General features: G+C 52.2%; 1 protein-coding gene across 1 annotated transcript; it reads left to right on the top strand.

The window, feature by feature from the left end:
* Positions 1 to 10,607: 10,607 nt before the first annotated feature.
* Positions 10,608 to 15,250, top strand: LOC144489646 (ubiquitin-conjugating enzyme E2 C-like; the record flags this gene model as incomplete). The annotated part of the gene is made up of 4 exons (XM_078207503.1): positions 10,608 to 11,344; positions 12,648 to 12,675; positions 13,303 to 13,389; positions 15,046 to 15,250. Coding segments are annotated over exons 1-4 (418 nt in total), but the record flags the coding sequence as incomplete, so codon positions are not given.
* Positions 15,251 to 19,960: the final 4,710 nt, after the last annotated feature.

Raw genomic sequence — 19,960 nt, 5'->3', positions numbered from 1 at the left:
AGAGGGTTATAGGTAAGCCTAGTAGGTAGGGACATGTTCGGCGCAATTTGTGGGCCGAAGGGCCAGTTTGTGCTGTAGCTTTTCTATGTTCCATGTTCTAAATGGACAATCATCTGATAGAGGCCAAAGGACGATTACTGTGGGAAACGGGAAAATATTATGCAGGGCTGTCTCTCTGAGATTGAGGCACTGGAGACAGAGTTTTACTCTGTATCTAACTCACGTGCTGTAACTGTCCTGGGAGTGTTTGATAGGGCCAGTAGCTTTTCTATGTTCCATGTTCTATGTCTGAATTTCCCTCAGTCTCTGAGAACAGAACTGCAGAGGTCCAATCCGATCACAGCAAGTGCCACAGCTCACCAGTCTGAAGTGTTTTTAAAATGGAGAGAAAGAAAGAGTTAACATTTCAGAACCATGGCCTTTCATTAGAATTGGAGATTGTGGTAAACCACTGTTAAGCTTATTGCCTGTGTGTGTGTGTGTGTGTGCGTGTATGTGTGACATGCCTGGACATGCCCCTGCCGGCCCTGCCTGAGACTCCTCCCCCCCCCGGTCCAGGTATAAAGGTGACTGCTCCCCACCCCCTGCTTCAGTCTCTGGACCAGTTCATCAGCATGGGTGTGCTCCAAGTCTTTTGCGAATAAAAGCCTATTTGTTCTTGCATACAAACTAGTCTTTGCTTGATTGATAGTGCATCAATTTTAGTCGCAAAAAGTTTTGGGATGGAGCAGATACTAAAACCCGATAGATTAGAATTGGATCCTCAAGCTGCAGGAACCTCTAACAGCTTCGAAACTTTCTCCACCGCCTCCGCCTCCGTCGTCCGGACCGAAACCGACAAGCTACACGTGCTCCACGCCCGGGTAAGCGATCGAGTATTCTTGATGATTAGAGATGCTGAAACTTACGAGGATGCGATCGAACTTTTAAAAGGCCAGTACAACAAACAGACTAATGTAATCTACGCCAGACATCTTCTGGCTACTCGCAGACAACAGCCAGGAGAATTGGGCAATCAACTCCTGCGTGCGTTGCGTGCGTTGGCAGGGCCTGCAACTGCAACTCTTAGAATGCTGTCGGGATAGTTTCCTTGAACAGCATGTTACGGAACCGACGAGGGAACGAGCTATTTTGGATCTGGTATTGTGTAACGAGGTAGGTAGAATTAAGGATCTTATTGTGAAGGACCCTCTTGGGTCTAGTGACCACAATATGGTCGAATTTCTGATTCAGATGGAAGAGGAGAAAGTTTGGTCCCAAACCAGTGTCCTCTGTTTGAACAGAGGGAAATATGATAGGATGAGGGATGAATTGGCTAAGGTAGACTGGGAGAGCAGGCTGGCAGGTAGGATAGCTGAGGAACAGTGGAGGATTTTTAAGGAGATCCTTTTCAGTTCTCAGCAAAAATATATTCCAGCAAAAAACAAGGATTGTAAGAAAAGGGAGAACCAGCCGTGGATAACGAAGGAAATAAAGGAGAGTATTAAAATAAAAACAGCTGCGTACAGAGTGGCCAAAAATAGTGGAGAAACAAGTGATTGGGAAAAATTTAAGAAACAACAAAGAGAGACTAAGAAAGCGATAAAGAAAGGAAGGATAGACTATGAAGCTAGGCTAGCAATTAATATAAAAAATGATAGTAAAAGTTTTTATAAATATATAAAAAGGAATAGAGTGGCTAGAGTGAATGTTGGACCCTTGGAGGACGAGAGGGGGGAGTTAATAGTGGGAAATGAGGATATGGCTGAGTCTTTAAATAAGTTTTTTGTGTCGGTCTTCACGGTGGAGGACACAAATAGTTTGCCAAATATTAACGATAGAGGGTTGGCAGCAGGAGAAATACTTAATACAATTAATGTTACCAGAGAGGCAGTGCTGGGTAGACTAATGGGACTGAAGGTGGACAAGTCCCCGGGTCCGGATGGAATGCATCCCAGGGTATTGAAAGAAATGTCAGAGGTAATAGTGGATGCGTTAGTGATTATTTATCAAAACTCGTTGCATTCTGGGGTAGTGCCGGTTGATTGGCAAATGGCTAATGTTACGCCGCTGTTTAAAAAAGGAAGGAGACAAAAGGCGGGTAACTATAGGCCGGTCAGCTTAACGTCTGTAGTAGGGAAAATGCTGGAATCCATTATTAAAGAGGAGATAGCAGGGCATCTGGATAGAAATGGTTCGATCAATCAGACGCAGCATGGATTCATGAGGGGAAAGTCGTGCTTGACGAACATGTTGGATTTTTATGAAGATGTGACTAGGGCGGTTGATGGAAGAGAACCGGTGGATGCGGTGTTTTTGGATTTCCAAAAGGCGTTTGATAAGGTGCCCCATAAAAGGCTGCTGAAGAAGATTAGGGCACACGGAGTTGGGGGTAGTGTGTTAAAGTGGATTGGGGACTGGCTATCCGACAGGAAGCAAAGAGTCGGAATAAATGGGTGTTTTTCCGGTTGGAGGAAGGTAACTAGTGGCGTGCCGCAGGGATCGGTTCTCGGGCCGCAACTGTTTACCATTTATATAGATGATCTGGAGGAGGGGACGGAGTGTAAGGTAACGAAGTTTTCAGACGACACAAAGATAAGTGGAAAAGTGAATCGTGTGGAGGACGGAGAAGATCTGCAGAGAGATTTGGACAGGCTGAGTGAGTGGGCGAGGATATGGCAAATGGAGTATAACGTTGAGAAATGCGAGGTTATTCACTTTGGAGGAAATAATAACAAATGGGATTACTATCTCAATGGAAACAAATTAAAACATGCTACCGTGCAAAGGGACCTGGGGGTCCTTGTGCATGAGACGCAAAAGCCCAGTCTGCAGGTACAACAGGTGATCAAGAAGGCAAATGGGATGTTGGCCTATATCGCGAGGGGGATAGAATATAAAAGCAGGGATGTCTTGATGCACCTGTACAGGGCATTGGTGAGGCCGCAGCTGGAATACTGTGTGCAGTATTGGTCCCCTTATATGAGGAGGAATATATTGGCATTGGAGGGAGTGCAGAGAAGGTTCACCAGGTTGATACCGGAGATGAGGGGTTTGGATTATGAGGAGAGGCTGAGGAGATTGGGTTTGTACTCGTTGGAGTTTAGAAGGATGAGGGGGGATCTTATGGAGACTTATAAGATAATGCGGGGGCTGGATAGGGTGGAGGCGGAGAGATTCTTTCCACTTAGTAAGGAAGTTAAAACTAGAGGACACAGCCTCAAAATAAAGGGGGGTCGGTTTAAGACAGAGTTGAGGAGGAACTTCTTCTCCCAGAGGGTGGTGAATCTCTGGAATTCTCTGCCCACTGAGGTGGTGGAGGCTACCTCGCTGAATATGTTTAAAGCGCGGATGGATGGATTCCTGATCGGTTAGGGAATTAAGGGTTATGGGGATCAGGCGGGTAAGTGGTACTGATCCACGTCAGATCAGCCATGATCTTATTGAATGGCGGGGCAGGCTCGAGGGGCTAGATGGCCTACTCCTGCTCCTATTTCTTATATTCTTATGCAAGGCCGTAACAGCTGCCCAAAACACTGAGGACTTAATCAGAGATGCCTATGTCACGGGTAGCAGGTCAAACTATATCCGACAACGACTACTGGAACAGGGTGGGCTGGATCTAAAAAGAATGTGGCGCTTGCCGACTCGTTAGAGGTAGCCTTCCGTAATCTCGAAGCCTACACCCCCGACCACAGGGGCGCATCATGGACGCTACAGTCGCCGCCACCTCTGTACTCGGGAGGGCCGCAGGCCTACGCCACGCCACGTCCCACCAATGACCCGACCACTGTGGCAGTTTCTGGAGGCCCGAGGTGGTACTTCTGCGGCCTGGGGAAGCACCCCCAACAACGCTGCCTGGCGAAGGATGCATTCTGCTCCGGGTGTGGAAAGATGGGCCATTATGCGAAGGTATGCAGGGCGAAATCGACCTCCAAGCCCAGTAGCGCCGCGTGCGACCCGTGGGGGCCGCCATCTTGGGCGCCGGTAGCCGCGTGTGAGCCGTGCCGGCCGCCATCTTGGACGCCTTCAGCCGCGTGTGAACCGTGCGGGCCACCATCTTGGACGCTTTCAGCCGCGTGTGAGCCGTGCGGGCCGCCATCTTGGATGCCGTCAGCCGCTTCGCAAAATCCAACGGTGGCTTCGGTTACGCTGGACCATCCAGGCCTCACCAACTCGCCAGGTCCATGATGGACATCGAGGTAAACAGTCGCACTACAAACTGTTTATTTGACTGTGGGAGTACGGAGAGCTTTATTCACCCTAACACAGTGAGTCGCTACGCCCTTTCAGTACTGCCAGCGAAGCAAACGATCTCCATGGCTTCAAAGTTCCACTCGGTGGATGTCCTCGGGTACTGCGTGGCGACCCTGACTGTACGGGACACAGTGTACAAAAACTTCAGGCTCCTCGTGCTGCCACAACTCTGCGCTGCCGTACTCCTGGGGCTAGATTTCCTGTGTCACCTTCAGAGTGTCACCATGGAGTATAATGGACCTTTTCCCCCGCTCTCTGTTTGCAATCACCAGTCCTTAGATTGCCCACCGCGCACCACCTGCAGCCTCTCGACCCTTAGAGTCGCCCCTCCCTCACTGTTTGAAAATCTCACCCCCGACTGCAAGCCCATCGCCACCAAGAGCAGACGGTACAGTGCTGGAGACAGGGCTTTTATCAGGTCCGAAGTACAATGGCTCCTAGGGGAGGGGATCATCGAGGCCAGTACCAGTCCCTGGAGAACCCAAGTAGTAGTTGTTAAGACTGGGGAGAAACATCGCATGGTCATTGACTACAGTCAGACCATTAACTGCTACACGCAGCTGGACGCGTACCCCCTTCCCCGCATATCTGACATGGTTAATCAGATTGCGCAATATCGGGTGTTCTCCACCATCGACTTAAAATCTGCATACCACCAGCTCCCTATCCGCCCGGAAGACCGCCAATATACTGCCTTCGAGGCGGATGGCCGCCTCTATCACTTCCTTAGGGTCTCCTTCGGCGACACCAACGGGGTCTCGGTTTTCCAGCATGAGATGGACCGAATGGTAGACCAGAACGGGCTGCGGGCCGCCTTCCCGTACCTGGATAACGTCACCATCTGCGGCCATGATCAGCAGGACCACGACGCCAACCTCCACAAATTCCTCCACACCGCCACACTCCTAAATCTGACCTATAATGAGAAGTGCGTATTCCGCACACGCGCCTTGCCATCCTTGGTTGTGTTGTGGAAAACGGGGTCATCGGTCCCGATCCCGACCACATGCGTCCCCTCCTGGAACTTCCCCTCCCCACCAGCCTCAAAGCACTGAGGAGATGCCTGGGCTTCTTCTCGTATTACACCCAGTGGGTCCCCAATTATGCGGATAAAGCCTGTCCGCTCATCAGATCCACCTCTTTTCCCCTGACGGCAGAGGCCTGCCTGGCCTTCGACCACATCAAAGCAGACCTCGCGAAGGCCACGATGCACGCTGTAGACGAATCCATCCCGTTCCAGGTGGAGAGCGATGCGTCTGACTTCGCCCTAGCCGCCACCCTTAACCAGGCGGGCAGACCCGTGGCCTTCTTCTCACGAACCCTCCAAGGCCCTGAAATTCAACACTCCTCTGTCGAGAAGGAGGCCCAAGCCATAGTGGAAGCTGTATGGCACTGGCGCCACTACTTAGCTGGTAAACGATTCACCCTACTCACGGACCAACGGTCAGTTGCATTCATGTTTAACAACACGCAGTGGGGAAAGATCAAAAATGATAAAATATTGAGGTGGAAAATTGAGCTTTCCACCTACAATTACGACATCTTATACCAGCCCGGGAAGCTCAATGAGCCTCCAGACGCCCTGTCCCGGGGAATATGTGCCAGCACACAAATAGACCAATTGCAGACTCTCCACAACAACCTCTGCCACCCGGGGGTCACCAGGTTTTTTTCACTTCATTAAAGCCCGTAACCTGCCCTACTCCATTGAGGAAGTCAGGTCTATAACCAGACACTACCAGGTCTGCGCAGAGTGCAAGCCGCACTTCTATCGGCCAGACAGAGCACACCTCATAAAGGCCACCCGCTCTTTCGAACGCCTAAGCGTTGACTTCAAAGGCCCTTCCCCTCTTCTGACCGCAACATATACTTCCTCAACATCACTGACGAATATTCACGTTTCCCCTTCGCTATTCCCTGCCCGGATATGACCTCGGCCACGGTCGTCAGGGCCCTGCACAGCCTCTTCACCCTGTTCAGTTTCCCTAGCTATATCCATAGTGACTGGGGATTCTCCTTTATGAGTGATGAGCTGCGACAGTACCTGCTCTCCAAAGGCATAGCCTCGAGTAGGACCACCAGCTACAACCCCAGGGGGAACGGACAGGTAGAGAGGGAGAACGCGACAGTCTGGAAGGCCGTTTTACTAGCTCTGAGGTCTAAAGGTCTTCCAGTCACCCGCTGGCAAGAGGTTCTCCCTGATGCACTACACTCGATTAGATCACTCCTTTGCACACCAATGCTACCCCTCACGAAAGAATGTTTGTTTTCCCCAGGAAGTCCTCCTCGGGGACCTCACTACCGTCGTGGCTGACGTCCCCAGGCCCTTTCCTGCTCCGGAAGCACGTGAGGACCCATAAGTCGGACCTCCTGGTCGAAAGGGTCCAGCTCCTCCACGCCAACCCCCAATACGCCTATGTGGCGTACCCCAACGGGCGGGAGGACACGGTCTCCATTCGAGACCTGGCACTCGCAGGTGCCCCAGGGACCACGACGACCCACAACCCCACACCCCAACCCCCGTATACAGCACGCCTGAGCCCCAGGAGCCACCACCATGCACCCGACAATCAGAAGGGACGACAGACGACTCGAGCGACTACGGCCTGGCGCCTGAACCAACACTGCGGCCACCGGAACCGACACCACAACCAGCACTACGGCGGTCGCAGCGGCAGATCAAGCCCCCAGAGAGACTGAATTTGTAAATTTGTAATTCTGTAAATATCGTTCCACCCACCTCACCCCCGCCGGACTCTTTTTTAAAAGCAGGGGGTGAATGTGGTAAACCACTGTTAAGCTTATTGCCTCTGTGTGTGTGTGTGTGTGTGTGTGTGTGTGTGGGTGTGTGTGACATGCCTGGACATACCCCTGCCGGCCCTGCCTGGGACTCCTCCCCCCCTGGTCCAGGTATAAAGGTGACTGCTCCCCACTCCCCTGCCTCAGTCTCTGGACCAGTTCATCAGCATGGGTGTGCTCCAAGTCTTTTGCGAATAAAAGCCTATTTGTTCTTGCATACAAACTAGTCTTTGCTTGATTGATAGTGCATCAGAGCAAGTATTGAGACAGTGGGCCAAACGAAAGAGAATGATAGTGATCGGGAAGGCAAGAAAGATTCAGTGCCCAAAGCGTTGACAGTACAAGGCAAAGGTAAATGGCTGTTGGTTTGGAGAAGGTGTAAATGGAAAAAAGATTAATCACTGACAACAGCCATTTGTAAATAGGGGACAGGTAATGAGATTAAATTCAGTGTCGAGTCCAGAAGGCACTGAAAGATGAGATGCTGTTCTTTCAGCTTGTTTTGTCAGAATATTCAGGAAGCGAAGAGCAGATCAGGATGAGTGGAAGTTTACAAGACAGCCAACTGGAAGTTAGGGTCATAGTTCGTCAGATCACAGTGAACAAAGTGAGGCTATTTAACACAGCATGTCCTCACTGCAGGAACAATTCAGCTGGTCCCAATCCCCTGCCCTTTCCCTCTAACCCTGCAATCCTTTTATCTTCAAGTGTTTGTCCAGTTCCCTTTTGAAAGCTACGATTTGAATCTGCCTCCACCACATTGTCAGGCAGATTATTCCAGATCCTAATCATTCACAGTGTAAAAAAATTATTTTGCGATCATAAATCTGTGCCCTCTGGTTCTCAGTCCTTTGGACAATGGGAACAGTTTCTCTCCATCTACTCTGTGCACACCCTTCATGATTTTGAATATCTCTATTGAATCGCCTGTCAACCTTCTCTTCTGTAAAGATTACAACCCCAGCTTCTCCAATCTATTCACGCAATAGAAGCTCCTTATTCTTGGAACCATTCTCGTTCAGCCTTCTGCAGTCTCGCCTAAGCCTTCACATCCTTTCTAAAGTGCAGCTGCCAGAATTGGACACCAGTATTCCAGTTCAGGGTGAGCCTATGTTTGTACAGGTTTACCATAACTTCCTTTTTGCCTTTATTTCTAAAGCCCAGGATCCCGGATGTCTTATTAACCTTTTCTTGATGTCCCCTGCCAACCTGAATGATTTGTGCATGCATTTCTCCTGTGTGCCACTGTTCCTGCACCCACTTTAGAATTGTGCCTTTATTTTATATTACCCCTCTATGTTCTTCTGATCAAGTACGCTTTCACTCTTCTCTGCATTAAAATTGATCTGCCACTTGTTCATCCTGTGTGCTCTAAAGCTGATCACAGTGTCCTCCTCACAATTATGTGGAGATGCTGGCATTGGACTGGGGTAAGCACATTAAGAAGTCTCACAAACCAGGTTAAAGTCCAACATTAAAATCCAACAATGTTGGACTACACTGGACTACAGCGCAGAAGAGGCTATTCGGCCCATCGAATCTGCACTGACTCTCTGACAGAGTATCTTACCCAGGCCCTCTCCCCCACCCTATCTCAGTAACCCCACACTTTTACCATGGCTCATTCATCAAACCTACACATCTTGGGACACTACGGGGCAATTTAGCATGGCTAATCCACCTAACCTGTACATCTTTGAACTGTGGGAGGAAACTCATACAGACACATGGAGAACGTGCAAACTCCACACAGACAATGACCCAAGCCAGGAATTGAAACCAGGTCCCTGGCGCTGTGAGGCAGCAGTGCTAACCACTGTGTCACCGTGCCACCCAATCTTTCGCTACACCCTAGCTATGACTGTAACACTGTTCTGCACTCTCTCCTTTCCTTCTCCCTTATGTACTCTATGAATGGTATGTTTTGTCCGTATAGCTCGCAAGAAACAATACTTTTAATTGTATGCCAACACGTGATGATAAATCAACTCAATATAAATAAAACCTAAAATTAAACTTAAAGCTAAAACGTATTCCCAATGCCTATGAATACAACGAACATCCTCTGGGATGTGTTACTGGACCAATCCCTGCAGCTACCATCAGACTTTTGAATGGACCTACCATATGTTAAGTAGATCACAGAATCATAGAATTCCCACAGTGCAGAAGAGGCTATTCGGCCCATCGAATCTGCACTGATTCTCTGACAGAGTATCTTACCCAGGCCCTCCCATTGTATATGTTCCTCCATTCTGAACAACTGTCCACCACTATACCTTTGTCGTTGTGCTGCCTTTTATTCTGTGGGCTCTGCTGTCAAACCTTTTATGTGTCACTTTGTCAAACACTTTTGGGAGTCCACGTGCACTACCCTACCCAATCAACACCCTCTTATACCTCACCAAAAAAAAACTGAGGTTAAACAGGTTTGCCTTTAACAAATCAATGGTGACTTTCCTTAATAAATTCACATTTGTTGAACAGGTTGGTCTGTAGTTGCTTACACCCAATGCTCAGGCATCATTCCTGTATGTATGGAGGATTAGAAGCTTATGGCCTGTGCCTCGGCAATCCCCACCCTTACTCCCTCAGTATTGTTGGATGCTGTGCATCCATTCATTTTTAAATTGGAAATACATCCAGGTTCATAGAAATCATCATAGAAACCCTACAGTGCAGAAAGAGGCCATCAGGCCCATCGAGTCTGCACCGACCACAAGCCCACCCAGGCCCTATCCCCATATCCCTACACATTTACCCGCTAATCCCTCTAACCTACACATCTCAGGACACTAAGGGGCAATTTTTTAGCATGGCCAATCAACCTAACCCGCACATCTTTGGACTGACTCAGGTTTCCTAACTTATAACCAATTAGAGTACAGCTGGTGGCTCAGTGCGCCAATCAGAACACAGTTGGCTCAGTGCACCAATCCCAATGAGGCAGCACAGTGGTTAGCACTGCCGCCTCACAGCGCCAGGGACCCGGGTTCAATTCAGCCTTGGGTGGCTGTCTGTGTGGAGTTTGCACGTACTCCCCATGTCTGTGTGGGTTTCCTCCGGGTGCTCTGGTTTCCTTCCACAGTTCAAAGATATGCAGGTTAGGTTATTTGGCCATGCTGAATTGCCCCTTAGTGTCAGGGGGACTAGCAGGGTAAGTGTATGGGGTAACAGGGATAGGGCTTGGCTGGGATTGTTGGTGCAGATTTGATGGGCCGAATGACCTTTTGCACTGTAGGGATTCTATGATTTAATCAGAACACTGTTGGTGTCTCATTGCGCCAATCACAACACAGCTGGCGAGTCAGTGCACCAATCAGAACACAGTTGGTGACTCGGTGCACCAATCAGAGCCATTTAGAACACAGCCAGTGCACCAATCAGGTCCCAGGGGAACTCGGTTCCAGTCATTGTTTGTAATTGGTCACCTTTGTGACGTAACCCGTTGCTAGGCAACAAGTAGATAAATAGCTGCGGCTGATTGGCGGAATTAAATGTAAACTGATATCTGATTGGCGGAGTGTTCACGGGAGTAAAATTCAAATAACCGGCGGGCGGGAACAAGCTTCGAGACTGAAACTCACCGAGACACAGAGAGACAGACTGACTCACCCAGAGACAGACTGAGAGACAGACAGACAGACTCACCCAGAGACAGACTGAGAGACAGACAGACAGACTCACCCAGAGACAGACTGAGAGACAGACAGACAGACTCACCCAGAGACAGACTGAGAGACAGACAGACAGACTCACCCAGAGACAGACTGAGAGACAGACAGACTCACCCAGAGACAGACTGAGAGGCACCGAGAGACAGAGACACAGACTCACCGAGAGACAGACTGAGAGACAGACAGACTCACCCAGAGACAGACTGAGACTGAGAGGCTCCGAGAGACAGAGACACAGACTCACCGAGAGACAGAGAGAGAGACAGAGACACACACAAACTCACCGAGAGACAGACTGAGAGACAATAACTCACCGAGAGACACAGAGAGACAGAAACTCACAGAGAGACAGACTGAGAGAGACAGATACACACAGGTACAGAGACACCTGAGAGACACAGAGACAGACCGAGAAACCTCTACACACTGAGACACAGACCGAGAGAGAGACGTTCACACACCCAGATATATACAGAGACACACGCCCAGCCGGGCCGGACAGAGGTGAGTGGGCGCGGGAGTGGCCCAGGCAGCATGGCCCAGAATGTGGACCCCGCCGCCGCCGGATCAGGAGCCGCCTGGAAAGGCAATGAGAGCGGTACCGCCATCGCTCGGGGCTCGGTGTCCAAGCGGTGAGTGCCCGAGAGTTTGGGGGGGGGAGGGGATTGTGAGGGTCTCTAGGGGGTGGGGGCATTGTGAGGGTCTCGTGTGGGGGGATGGGGGATTGTGAGGGTCTCTTGTGTGGGGGTGGTGGGGGGATTGTGAGGGTCTCTTGTGTGGGGGTGGTGGGGTGATTGTGAGGGTCTCTTGTGTAGAGGGGTGGGGACATTGTGAGGGTCTCTTGTGTGGGGAGATGGGGGATTGAGGGTCTCTTGTGTGGGGGGTGGGGGCATTGTGAGGGTCTCTTGTGTGGGGGGATGGGGGATTGCGAGGGTCTCTTGTGTGGGGGTGGTGGGGGGATTGTGAGGGTCTCGTGTGTAGTGAGTTGGGGACATTGTGAGGGTCTCTTGTGTGGGGGGATGGGGGATTGAGGGTCTCTTGTGTGGGGGGTGGGGGCATTGTGAGGGTCTCTTGTGTGGGGGGATGGGGGATTGCGAGGGTCTCTTGTGTGGGGGTGGTGGGGGATTGTGAGGGTCTCTTGTGTGGGGGTGGTGGGGGGATTGTGAGGGTCTCGTGTGTAGTGAGTTGGGGACATTGTGAGGGTCTCGTGTTAGGGGTGGGGACATTGTGAGGGTCTCTTGTGGGGGGTGGGGACATTGTGAGGGTCTCTTGTGTAGTGGGGTGGGGACATTGTGAGGGTCTCTTGTGTGGGGGGATGGGTGATTGTGGGGTTCTCTTGTGTAGTGAGTTGGGGACATTGTGAGGGTCTCTTGTGTGGGGGGTGGGGACATTGTGAGGGTCTCTTGTGTAGTGGGGTGGGGACATTGTGAGGGTCTTGTGTGGGGGGTGGGGACATTGTGAGGGTCTCTTGTGTAGTGAGTTGGGGACATTGTGAGGGTCTCTTGTGTGGGGGGATGGGGGATTGTGGGGTTCTCTTGTGTGGGGGGTGGGGACATTGTGAGGGTCTCTTGTGTTGGGGGTGGGGACATTGTGAGAGTCTCTTGTAGTGGGGTGGGGACATTGTGAGGGTCTCTTGTGTAGTGAGTTGGTGACATTGTGAGGGTCTCTTGTGTGGGGGGATGGGGGATTGTGGGGTTCTTGTGTGGGGGGTGGGGACATTGTGAGGGTCTCTTGTGTAGTGAGTTGGGGACATTGTGAGGGTCTCTTGGGAGGGGACTGTGGGGGTTCTTGCGGGGTCGGATTGTGAGGGTCTCTGGGGGATGAGTTGGGGGGTTTGTGAGGGTCTCTGGGGGGGGGGGCGGGGTTGGGTGATTATTGGGTTGCAATTCGGTTAGTGCACAATCCTGTTTGAAACTGTTGGTGTCTCTATTGCAGATTGCAACAGGAACTGATGACTCTGATGGTGAGTCAGTATTTTTCTTGAATATTTTCTCCTTAGTTGTGAATGATGTAGTTCTAAATTAATTTGTTCAGATCATTCGTCCCCTAATCCAAGGGCACTAATCCCCAGGGAGGCAGGATCTAAGCTTTAGCTGCAGCTCCTGAACCCACTTGGACTGAATGTCCTGTGGTAACAAGCCTGCTTTGTGTTAGATCAGGCTGCACTTGAGGTAAAGCTTTGGCCATGTTTCCCAGCTCGGTGTCCTTGTGTAGGAGCCTAGACCATGGAGCCAAATGTACCTTCTCTCGCCAGTTTCCATGGCCATTTTGATAATGGTCCCAAACTGATGCTGTGTTTCGATCAGAAGATATGAGTGCCCTGTCTGCCACTGAAGAGGATATCAGCCTCTCTTGTAGCTTAGTTGTGATCCCCCTGTACAGCCTCAAGTAGTGTAGATCCCACAGTAGACCTGGTTGACTGTCACAGCAGTCTGGTGGAAGCCACTTGCAGCATATTATAATACCTATCTGTGAGTGAGTGCAAATTCCTGACAGATTTTTAGAACGTTTGCTTTTTGTTGGAAACCAGTTGTGTGTGTGTGTCTTTTTTAAATTAAATTGTGAGAGGATTTCCTGTTCTGACTTTCAGATGTCCGGTCACAAAGGGATTTCTGCTTTTCCTGAATCCGACAATCTATTCCGGTGGATTGGGACCATTGATGGTGCTGCTGGAACGGTCAGTGGCCTGCCTGGGTCAAGCTGCTTTTAGTGGTTCAGAACTGAGTGCTGGGGAACTGTAACTTCCTGAGGTGGGAATATAAATAAATAACTTGGATGAAGGGATGGTTTGCTAAATTTTCTGATGACACAAAAATAGGTAGGAAAAAGTCAGTTGTGAAGATGACGTAAAAAGTGATAAAGGTTTTAGTGAGTGGTTAAATATCTGGCAAACGGAGTATAGTGTGGACAAATGGGAAATTGTCCACTTTGGCAGGAAGAATAAAAAAATAGCGAGAGATTGGAGAACTCTGAGGTGCAGAATTGATCTGGTGTTCTGTGCATGAATCTCAAAAGGCTGGCAGACAGGTATAGTGAGTAATTGGGAAAGCTAATCAAATGTAATCATTCATTGTAAGGGAAACTTAATAGATGATGGGCGGCACGGTAGCACAGTGGTTAGCACTGCTGCTTCACAGCTCCAGGGTCCCGGGTTCGATTCCCGGCTCGGGTCACTGTCTGTGTGGAGTTTGCACATTCTCCTCGTGTCTGCGTGGGTTTCCTCCGGGTGCTCCGGTTTCCTCCCACAGTCCAAAGATGTGCAGGTTAGGTTGATTGGCCAGGTTAAAAATTGTCCCTTAGAATCCTGAGATGCGTAGGTTAGAGGGATTAGTGGGTAAATATGTGGGTTGGGCCTGGGTGGGATTGTGGTCGGTGCAGACTCGATGGGCCGAATGGCCTCCTTCTGCACTGTAGGGTTTCTATGATTCTATGAGTAAGGAGGTTATGCTTCAGTTGTACAAGACATTGGTGAGGCCACATCTGGGGTATTGTATACCGTATTGGTTTCTTTATTAAGGAAGGATGTAAATGTGTTGGGAGAAGGTTCACTAGACTAATACCTGGAATTGATGGGTTGTCTTATGAATCATAGAATCCCTACAGTGCAGAAGGAGGCCATTTGGCCCATCGAGGTTGCACTAACCACAATCCCATCCAGGCCCGATTCCTGTAACCCTGCACATTTACACTGCTAATCCCCTGACTCTAGGGTCAATTTACCATGGCCAATCAACCTAAGCTGCACATTTTTGTCTGTGTGGGTTTCCTCCCACAGTTAGTCAGCCAAGGCCGGAATTGAACGCGGGTCCCTGATGCTATGAGGCAGCAGTGCTAACCACTGTGCCACCGTGCCGCCCATTCTGAGGAAAGGTTGAACAGTCTGGGCTTGTGTCTACTAGAGTTAAGAAGAGTAAGAGACGACTTGATCAAAACCTTTAACCTGAGGTGTATTGACAGGATGACTGTGGAGAGGGTATTTTCTTTTTGTGGGGAATCTAGACTTAGGGGTCACTTTAAAAAAAAAAAATAAGTTGTTGCCCATTTAGGATAGAGATGAGGAGAGACTTTTTGAGGGTTGAGTCTTTGGAACTCTTCTGAAAAGATGGTGGTAGAAGAAGAGCCTTTTTAAAGGGAGAAGTAGATTCTTGATTAATAAGAGGGTGAAAGGTTATTGAGGTGGGCAGAAATGTGGTGTGGAGATCAGCTGTGATCTTATTGAATGGAGCAGGTTTGAGGGGTTGAATGACTTATTCTTCCTTATTGGTGTAGCTCTGGGTTTGTCTGGCTCCATACACACTTGGTGGTGAACAATCTCTGGGTTTATCCTTTGCAGGTTTACGAAGGCTTGAGGTACAAGCTGTCGCTTGAGTTTCCCAGTGGCTACCCATACAACCCCCCAACTGTGAAGTTCCTCACTTCCTGCTACCATCCCAATGTAGATGGAGAAGGGAACATTTGCCTGGATATTCTCAAAGACAAATGGTCAGCACTTTATGATGTCAGGACAATCCTGCTATCAATTCAGAGTTTACTGGGAGGTAAGAATATTTTATTGAGTCCTGTACTGTACAGCTCACCTAACTCTCTCCCTGGTGAGCTGTGCCACTCATTGACTGGGCATCTCCAATAGATGGGAGTCAATGAGGCAATTGAGATCTCTTTAAATCACGCATCTGATTACAGCTTCTCCATGGGAAGCAGAAGTAGGCCAGTTGGCCCCTTGAGCCTGTCCTGCCATTAAACTAAATCATGGCTGATTTTTGTTTTTGTTTTGTCTCAGTGCCATTTTCCCCACTCGATCCCCATATTCCTTGATGTCTTTCGTTTCCAGAAATCGATCCATTTTTGTCTTGCACATGCTCAATGACTGAGCCTCCACAGTTCTCTGGGGCAGACAATTCCAAAGACACCAGCCTCTGAATGAAGAGATTGCTGCTCGTCTCAGTCCCAGGCCTGCCTTTTATTCTGAAACTGTGTCCTCTGGTTCTAGACACCTCCCAACCAGGAGGAACGTCCTTCCTGCAACCACCCTGTGGAGCTCTAAGAATTCTGTATGCTTGAATGAGATGAGCTCTCATTCTTCTGATCTCCAGAGAATACAGGCCAGTTATGTCAATCCTACCACCCTTTGCATTCCCTCTATGATAAGTAAATCTTTTCTCAGAGAGGGTGTGCGGCAAAGGGTGGCAGGATTCTGGGCCATATTCTCTGGAATTCAGAAGAATGAGAGCTGATCTCGTTGTGGAGCCCTGTAAGAATGTTGTATGCTTCACAGTATGCCGAAGGATGCTTGCCCTGGCTGGGGGCTCTAGACCCAGTATATTATGGTATATTCAGTATATTGTGGTATATTCAGTATTTGTGGTATATTCATGGTATATTCTCTGGTCATTTTGTCAAGGCCCGTTTTCTCGAGACATTGTTATCTCTGATTGATAAAACCTACCTCTCTCGCTTGCAGTCATCATCATTTTTGGCCCCCTCAACCCCCGCCCAACTCTCCCCTGCGGTCTGGAAGGGGAGACTGCTGGGTGGGACAGGCTGGTCAGGCCTGAAATAACCCCCCACCCTGCCCCTCCCCTCCCCAACTCTGGCCCAGCACCTTGCTACGATCAGAATGAATCCTGGAGATTGAAGGAGTTTGCTAATTATTTGTTTAATTGATTTTTATTTTAAGTACAAATAAAATCAGTTAGTGAAAAAATAACATGCTGCGCACTATATCATTCTGGGTTAAAGCCAGGTCCGATGCACTGCTTTGTGCTGAAAGGAATTAGCCTTCCTGAGGCCTACAATCGGGGTAGATTAAATAACTGGTTTGATCTTCCACTAATTCAGATTGACCATGTGAGACACTGAAGCAAGGTTTGGGAAGAATATGGGAGTTTGGAACACTGGGAGAAGCAGTTCTGCATTCACTATCATGGCTGCGGGAATTGGGTCAAGAGATTTTTCAGTGTTTTATGCAAGTACTTCCTCTCTTGCCGAACTCTCCAGATTTGAAGGGCTATTCCCTGGGACTGATCAATAGGAATGTCGTCTAATCAGTTGGGAAGATGAGAGGCCACATGACACCAGGTTACAGTCCAACAGGTTAATTTGAAATCACAAGCTTTCGGAGTGCTCCTCCTTCCTGTCCACCCGAGTCCAACCACTCCTCCTCCTCCGTCCACCCTGCTCCAACCACTCCTCCTCCTCCGTCCACCCTGCTCCAACCACTCCTCCTCCTTCCGTCCACCCTGCTCCAACCGCTCCTCCTCCTCCGTCCACCCTGCTCCAACCGCTCCTCCTCCGTCCACCCCGCTCCAACCACTCCTCCTCCTTCCGTCCACCCTGCTCCAACCGCTCCTCCTCCGTCCACCCCGCTCCAACCGCTCCTCCTCCGTCCACCCTGCTCCAACCACTCCTCCTCCTCCGTCCACCCTGCTCCAACCGCTCCTCCTCCTTCCGTCCACCCTGCTCCAACCGCTCCTCCTCCGTCCACCCTGCTCCAACCACTCCTCCTCCTTCCGTCCACCCTGCTCCAACCGCTCCTCCTCCTCCGTCCACCCCGCTCCAACCACTCCTCCTCCTCCTCCGTCCACCCCGCTCCAACCGCTCCTCCTCCTCCGTCCACCCCGCTCCAAACACTCCTCCTCCTCCGTCCACCCTGCTCCAACCACTCCTCCTCCTTCCGTCCACCCTGCTCCAACCACTCCTCTTCCTCCGTCCACCCCGCTCCAACCGCTCCTCCTCCTCCGTCCACCCCGCTCCAACCACTCCTCCTCCTCCGTCCACCCTGCTCCAACCACTCCTCTTCCTCCGTCCACCCCGCTCCAACCGCTCCTCCTCCTCCGTCCACCCTGCTCCAACCGCTCCTCCTCCTCCGTCCACCCCGCTCCAACCACTCCTCCTCCTCCGCCCACCCCGCTCCAACCACTCCTCCTCCTCCGTCCACCCTGCTCCAACCGCTCCTCCTCCTCCGTCCACCCTGCTCCAACCACTCCTCTTCCTCCGTCCACCCCGCTCCAACCACTCCTCCTCCTCCGTCCACCCCGCTCCAACCGCTCCTCCTCCTCCGTCCTCCTCGCTCCAACCGCTCCTCCTCCTCCGTCCACCCTGCTCCAACCGCTCCTCCTCCTTCCGTCCACCCTGCTCCAACCACTCCTCCTCGCTCCAACCACTCCTCCTCCTCCGTCCACCCTGCTCCAACCACTCCTCCTCCTCCGTCCACCCCGCTCCAACCACTCCTCCTCCTCCGTCCACCCTGCTCCAACCACTCCTCCTCCTCCGTCCACCCTGCTCCAACCACTCCTCCTCCGTCCACCCCGCTCCAACCACTCCTCCTCCTCCGTCCACCCCGCTCCAACCACTCCTCCTCCTCCGTCCACCCTGCTCCAACCGCTCCTCCTCCTCCGTCCACCCCGCTCCAACCGCTCCTCCTCCTCCGTCCACCCGAGTCCAACCACTCCTCCTCCTCCGTCCACCCTGCTCCGACCACTCCTCCTCGCTCCAACCGCTCCTCCTCCTTCCGTCCACCCTGCTCCAACCACTCCTCCTCGCTCCAACCACTCCTCCTCCTCCGCCCACCCTGCTCCAACCGCTCCTCCTCCTCCGTCCACCCCGCTCCAACCACTCCTCCTCCTCCGTCCACCCTGCTCCAACCGCTCCTCCTCCTCCGTCCACCCCGCTCCAACTGCTCCTCCTCCTCCGTCCACCCCGCTCCAACTGCTCCTCCTCCTCCGTCCACCCTGCTCCAACCGCTCCTCCTCCATCCACCCCGCTCCAACTGCTCCTCCTCCTCCGTCCACCCCGCTCCAACTGCTCCTCCTCCTCCGTCCACCCTGCTCCAACCACTCCTCCTCCTCCGTCCACCCTGCTCCAACCGCTCCTCCTCCTCCGTCCACCCCGCTCCAACTGCTCCTCCTCCTCCGTCCACCCTGCTCCAACCACTCCTCCTCCGTCCACCCTGCTCCAACCACTCCTCCTCCTCCGTCCACCCTGCTCCAACCGCTCCTCCTCCTCCGTCCACCCTGCTCCAACCACTCCTCCTCCGTCCACCCTGCTCCAACCGCTGCTCCTCCTCCGTCCACCGTGCTCCAACCACTCCTCCTCCTCCGTCCACCCTGCTCCAACCGCTCCTCCTCCTCCGTCCACCCTGCTCCAACCACTCCTCCTCCGTCCACCCTGCTCCAACCACTCCTCCTCCTCCGTCCACCCCGCTCCAACCACTCCTCCTCCTCCGTCCACCCTGCTCCAACCGCTCCTCCTCCTCCGTCCACCCTGCTCCAACTCCTCCTCCTCCGTCCACCCTGCTCCAACCACTCCTCCTCCATCCACCCTGCTCCAACCGCTCCTCCTCCTCCGTCCACCCGCTCCTCCAACCACTCCTCCTCCTCGGTCCACCCTGCTCCAACCGCTCCTCCTCCTCCGTCCACCCTGCTCCAACCACTCCTCCTCCTCTGTCCACCCTGCTCCAACCACTCCTCCTCCTCCGTCCACCCTGCTCCAACCACTCCTCCTCCTCCGTCCACCCTGCTCCAACCACTCCTCCTCCTCTGTCCACCCTGCTCCAACCACTCCTCCTCCTCCGTCCACCCTGCTCCAACCACTCCTCCTCCTCCGTCCACCCCGCTCCAACCACTCCTCCTCCTCCGTCCACCCTGCTCCAACCACTCCTCCTCCTCCGTCCACCCCGCTCCAACCACTCCTCCTCCTCCGTCCCCCCTGCTCCAACCACTCCTCCTCCTCCGTCCACCCTGCTCCAACCACTCCTCCTCCGTCCACCCTGCTCCAACCACTCCTCCTCCTCCGTCCACCCCGCTCCAACCACTCCTCCTCCTCCGTCCACCCCGCTCCAACCACTCCTCCTCCTCCGTCCAACCTGCTCCAACCACTCCTCCTCCTCCGTCCACCCTGCTCCAAGCACTCCTCCTCCTCCGTCCACCCTGCTCCAACCGCTCCTCCTCCTCCGTCCACCCTGCTCCAACCGCTCCTCCTCCTCCGTCCACCCTGCTCCAACCGCTCCTCCTCCTCCGTCCACCCCGCTCCAACCACTCCTCCTCCTCCGTCCACCCCGCTCCAACCGCTCCTCCTCCTCCGTTCACCCTGCTCCAACCACTCCTCCTCCTCCGTCCACCCTGCTCCAACCACTCCTCCTCCTCCGTCCACCCTGCTCCAACCACTCCTCCTCCGTCCACCCTGCTCCAACCACTCCTCCTCCTCCGTCCACCCCGCTCCAACCGCTCCTCCTCCTCCGTCCACCCCGC

This window comes from Mustelus asterias, unplaced genomic scaffold (assembly GCF_964213995.1).
Source record: "Mustelus asterias unplaced genomic scaffold, sMusAst1.hap1.1 HAP1_SCAFFOLD_2392, whole genome shotgun sequence".
In the NCBI taxonomy this organism is placed as follows: Eukaryota; Metazoa; Chordata; class Chondrichthyes; order Carcharhiniformes; family Triakidae; genus Mustelus; species Mustelus asterias.
Note: the sequence above shows the minus strand (reverse complement) of the source record. Positions and strands in the feature narration are given on the sequence as shown.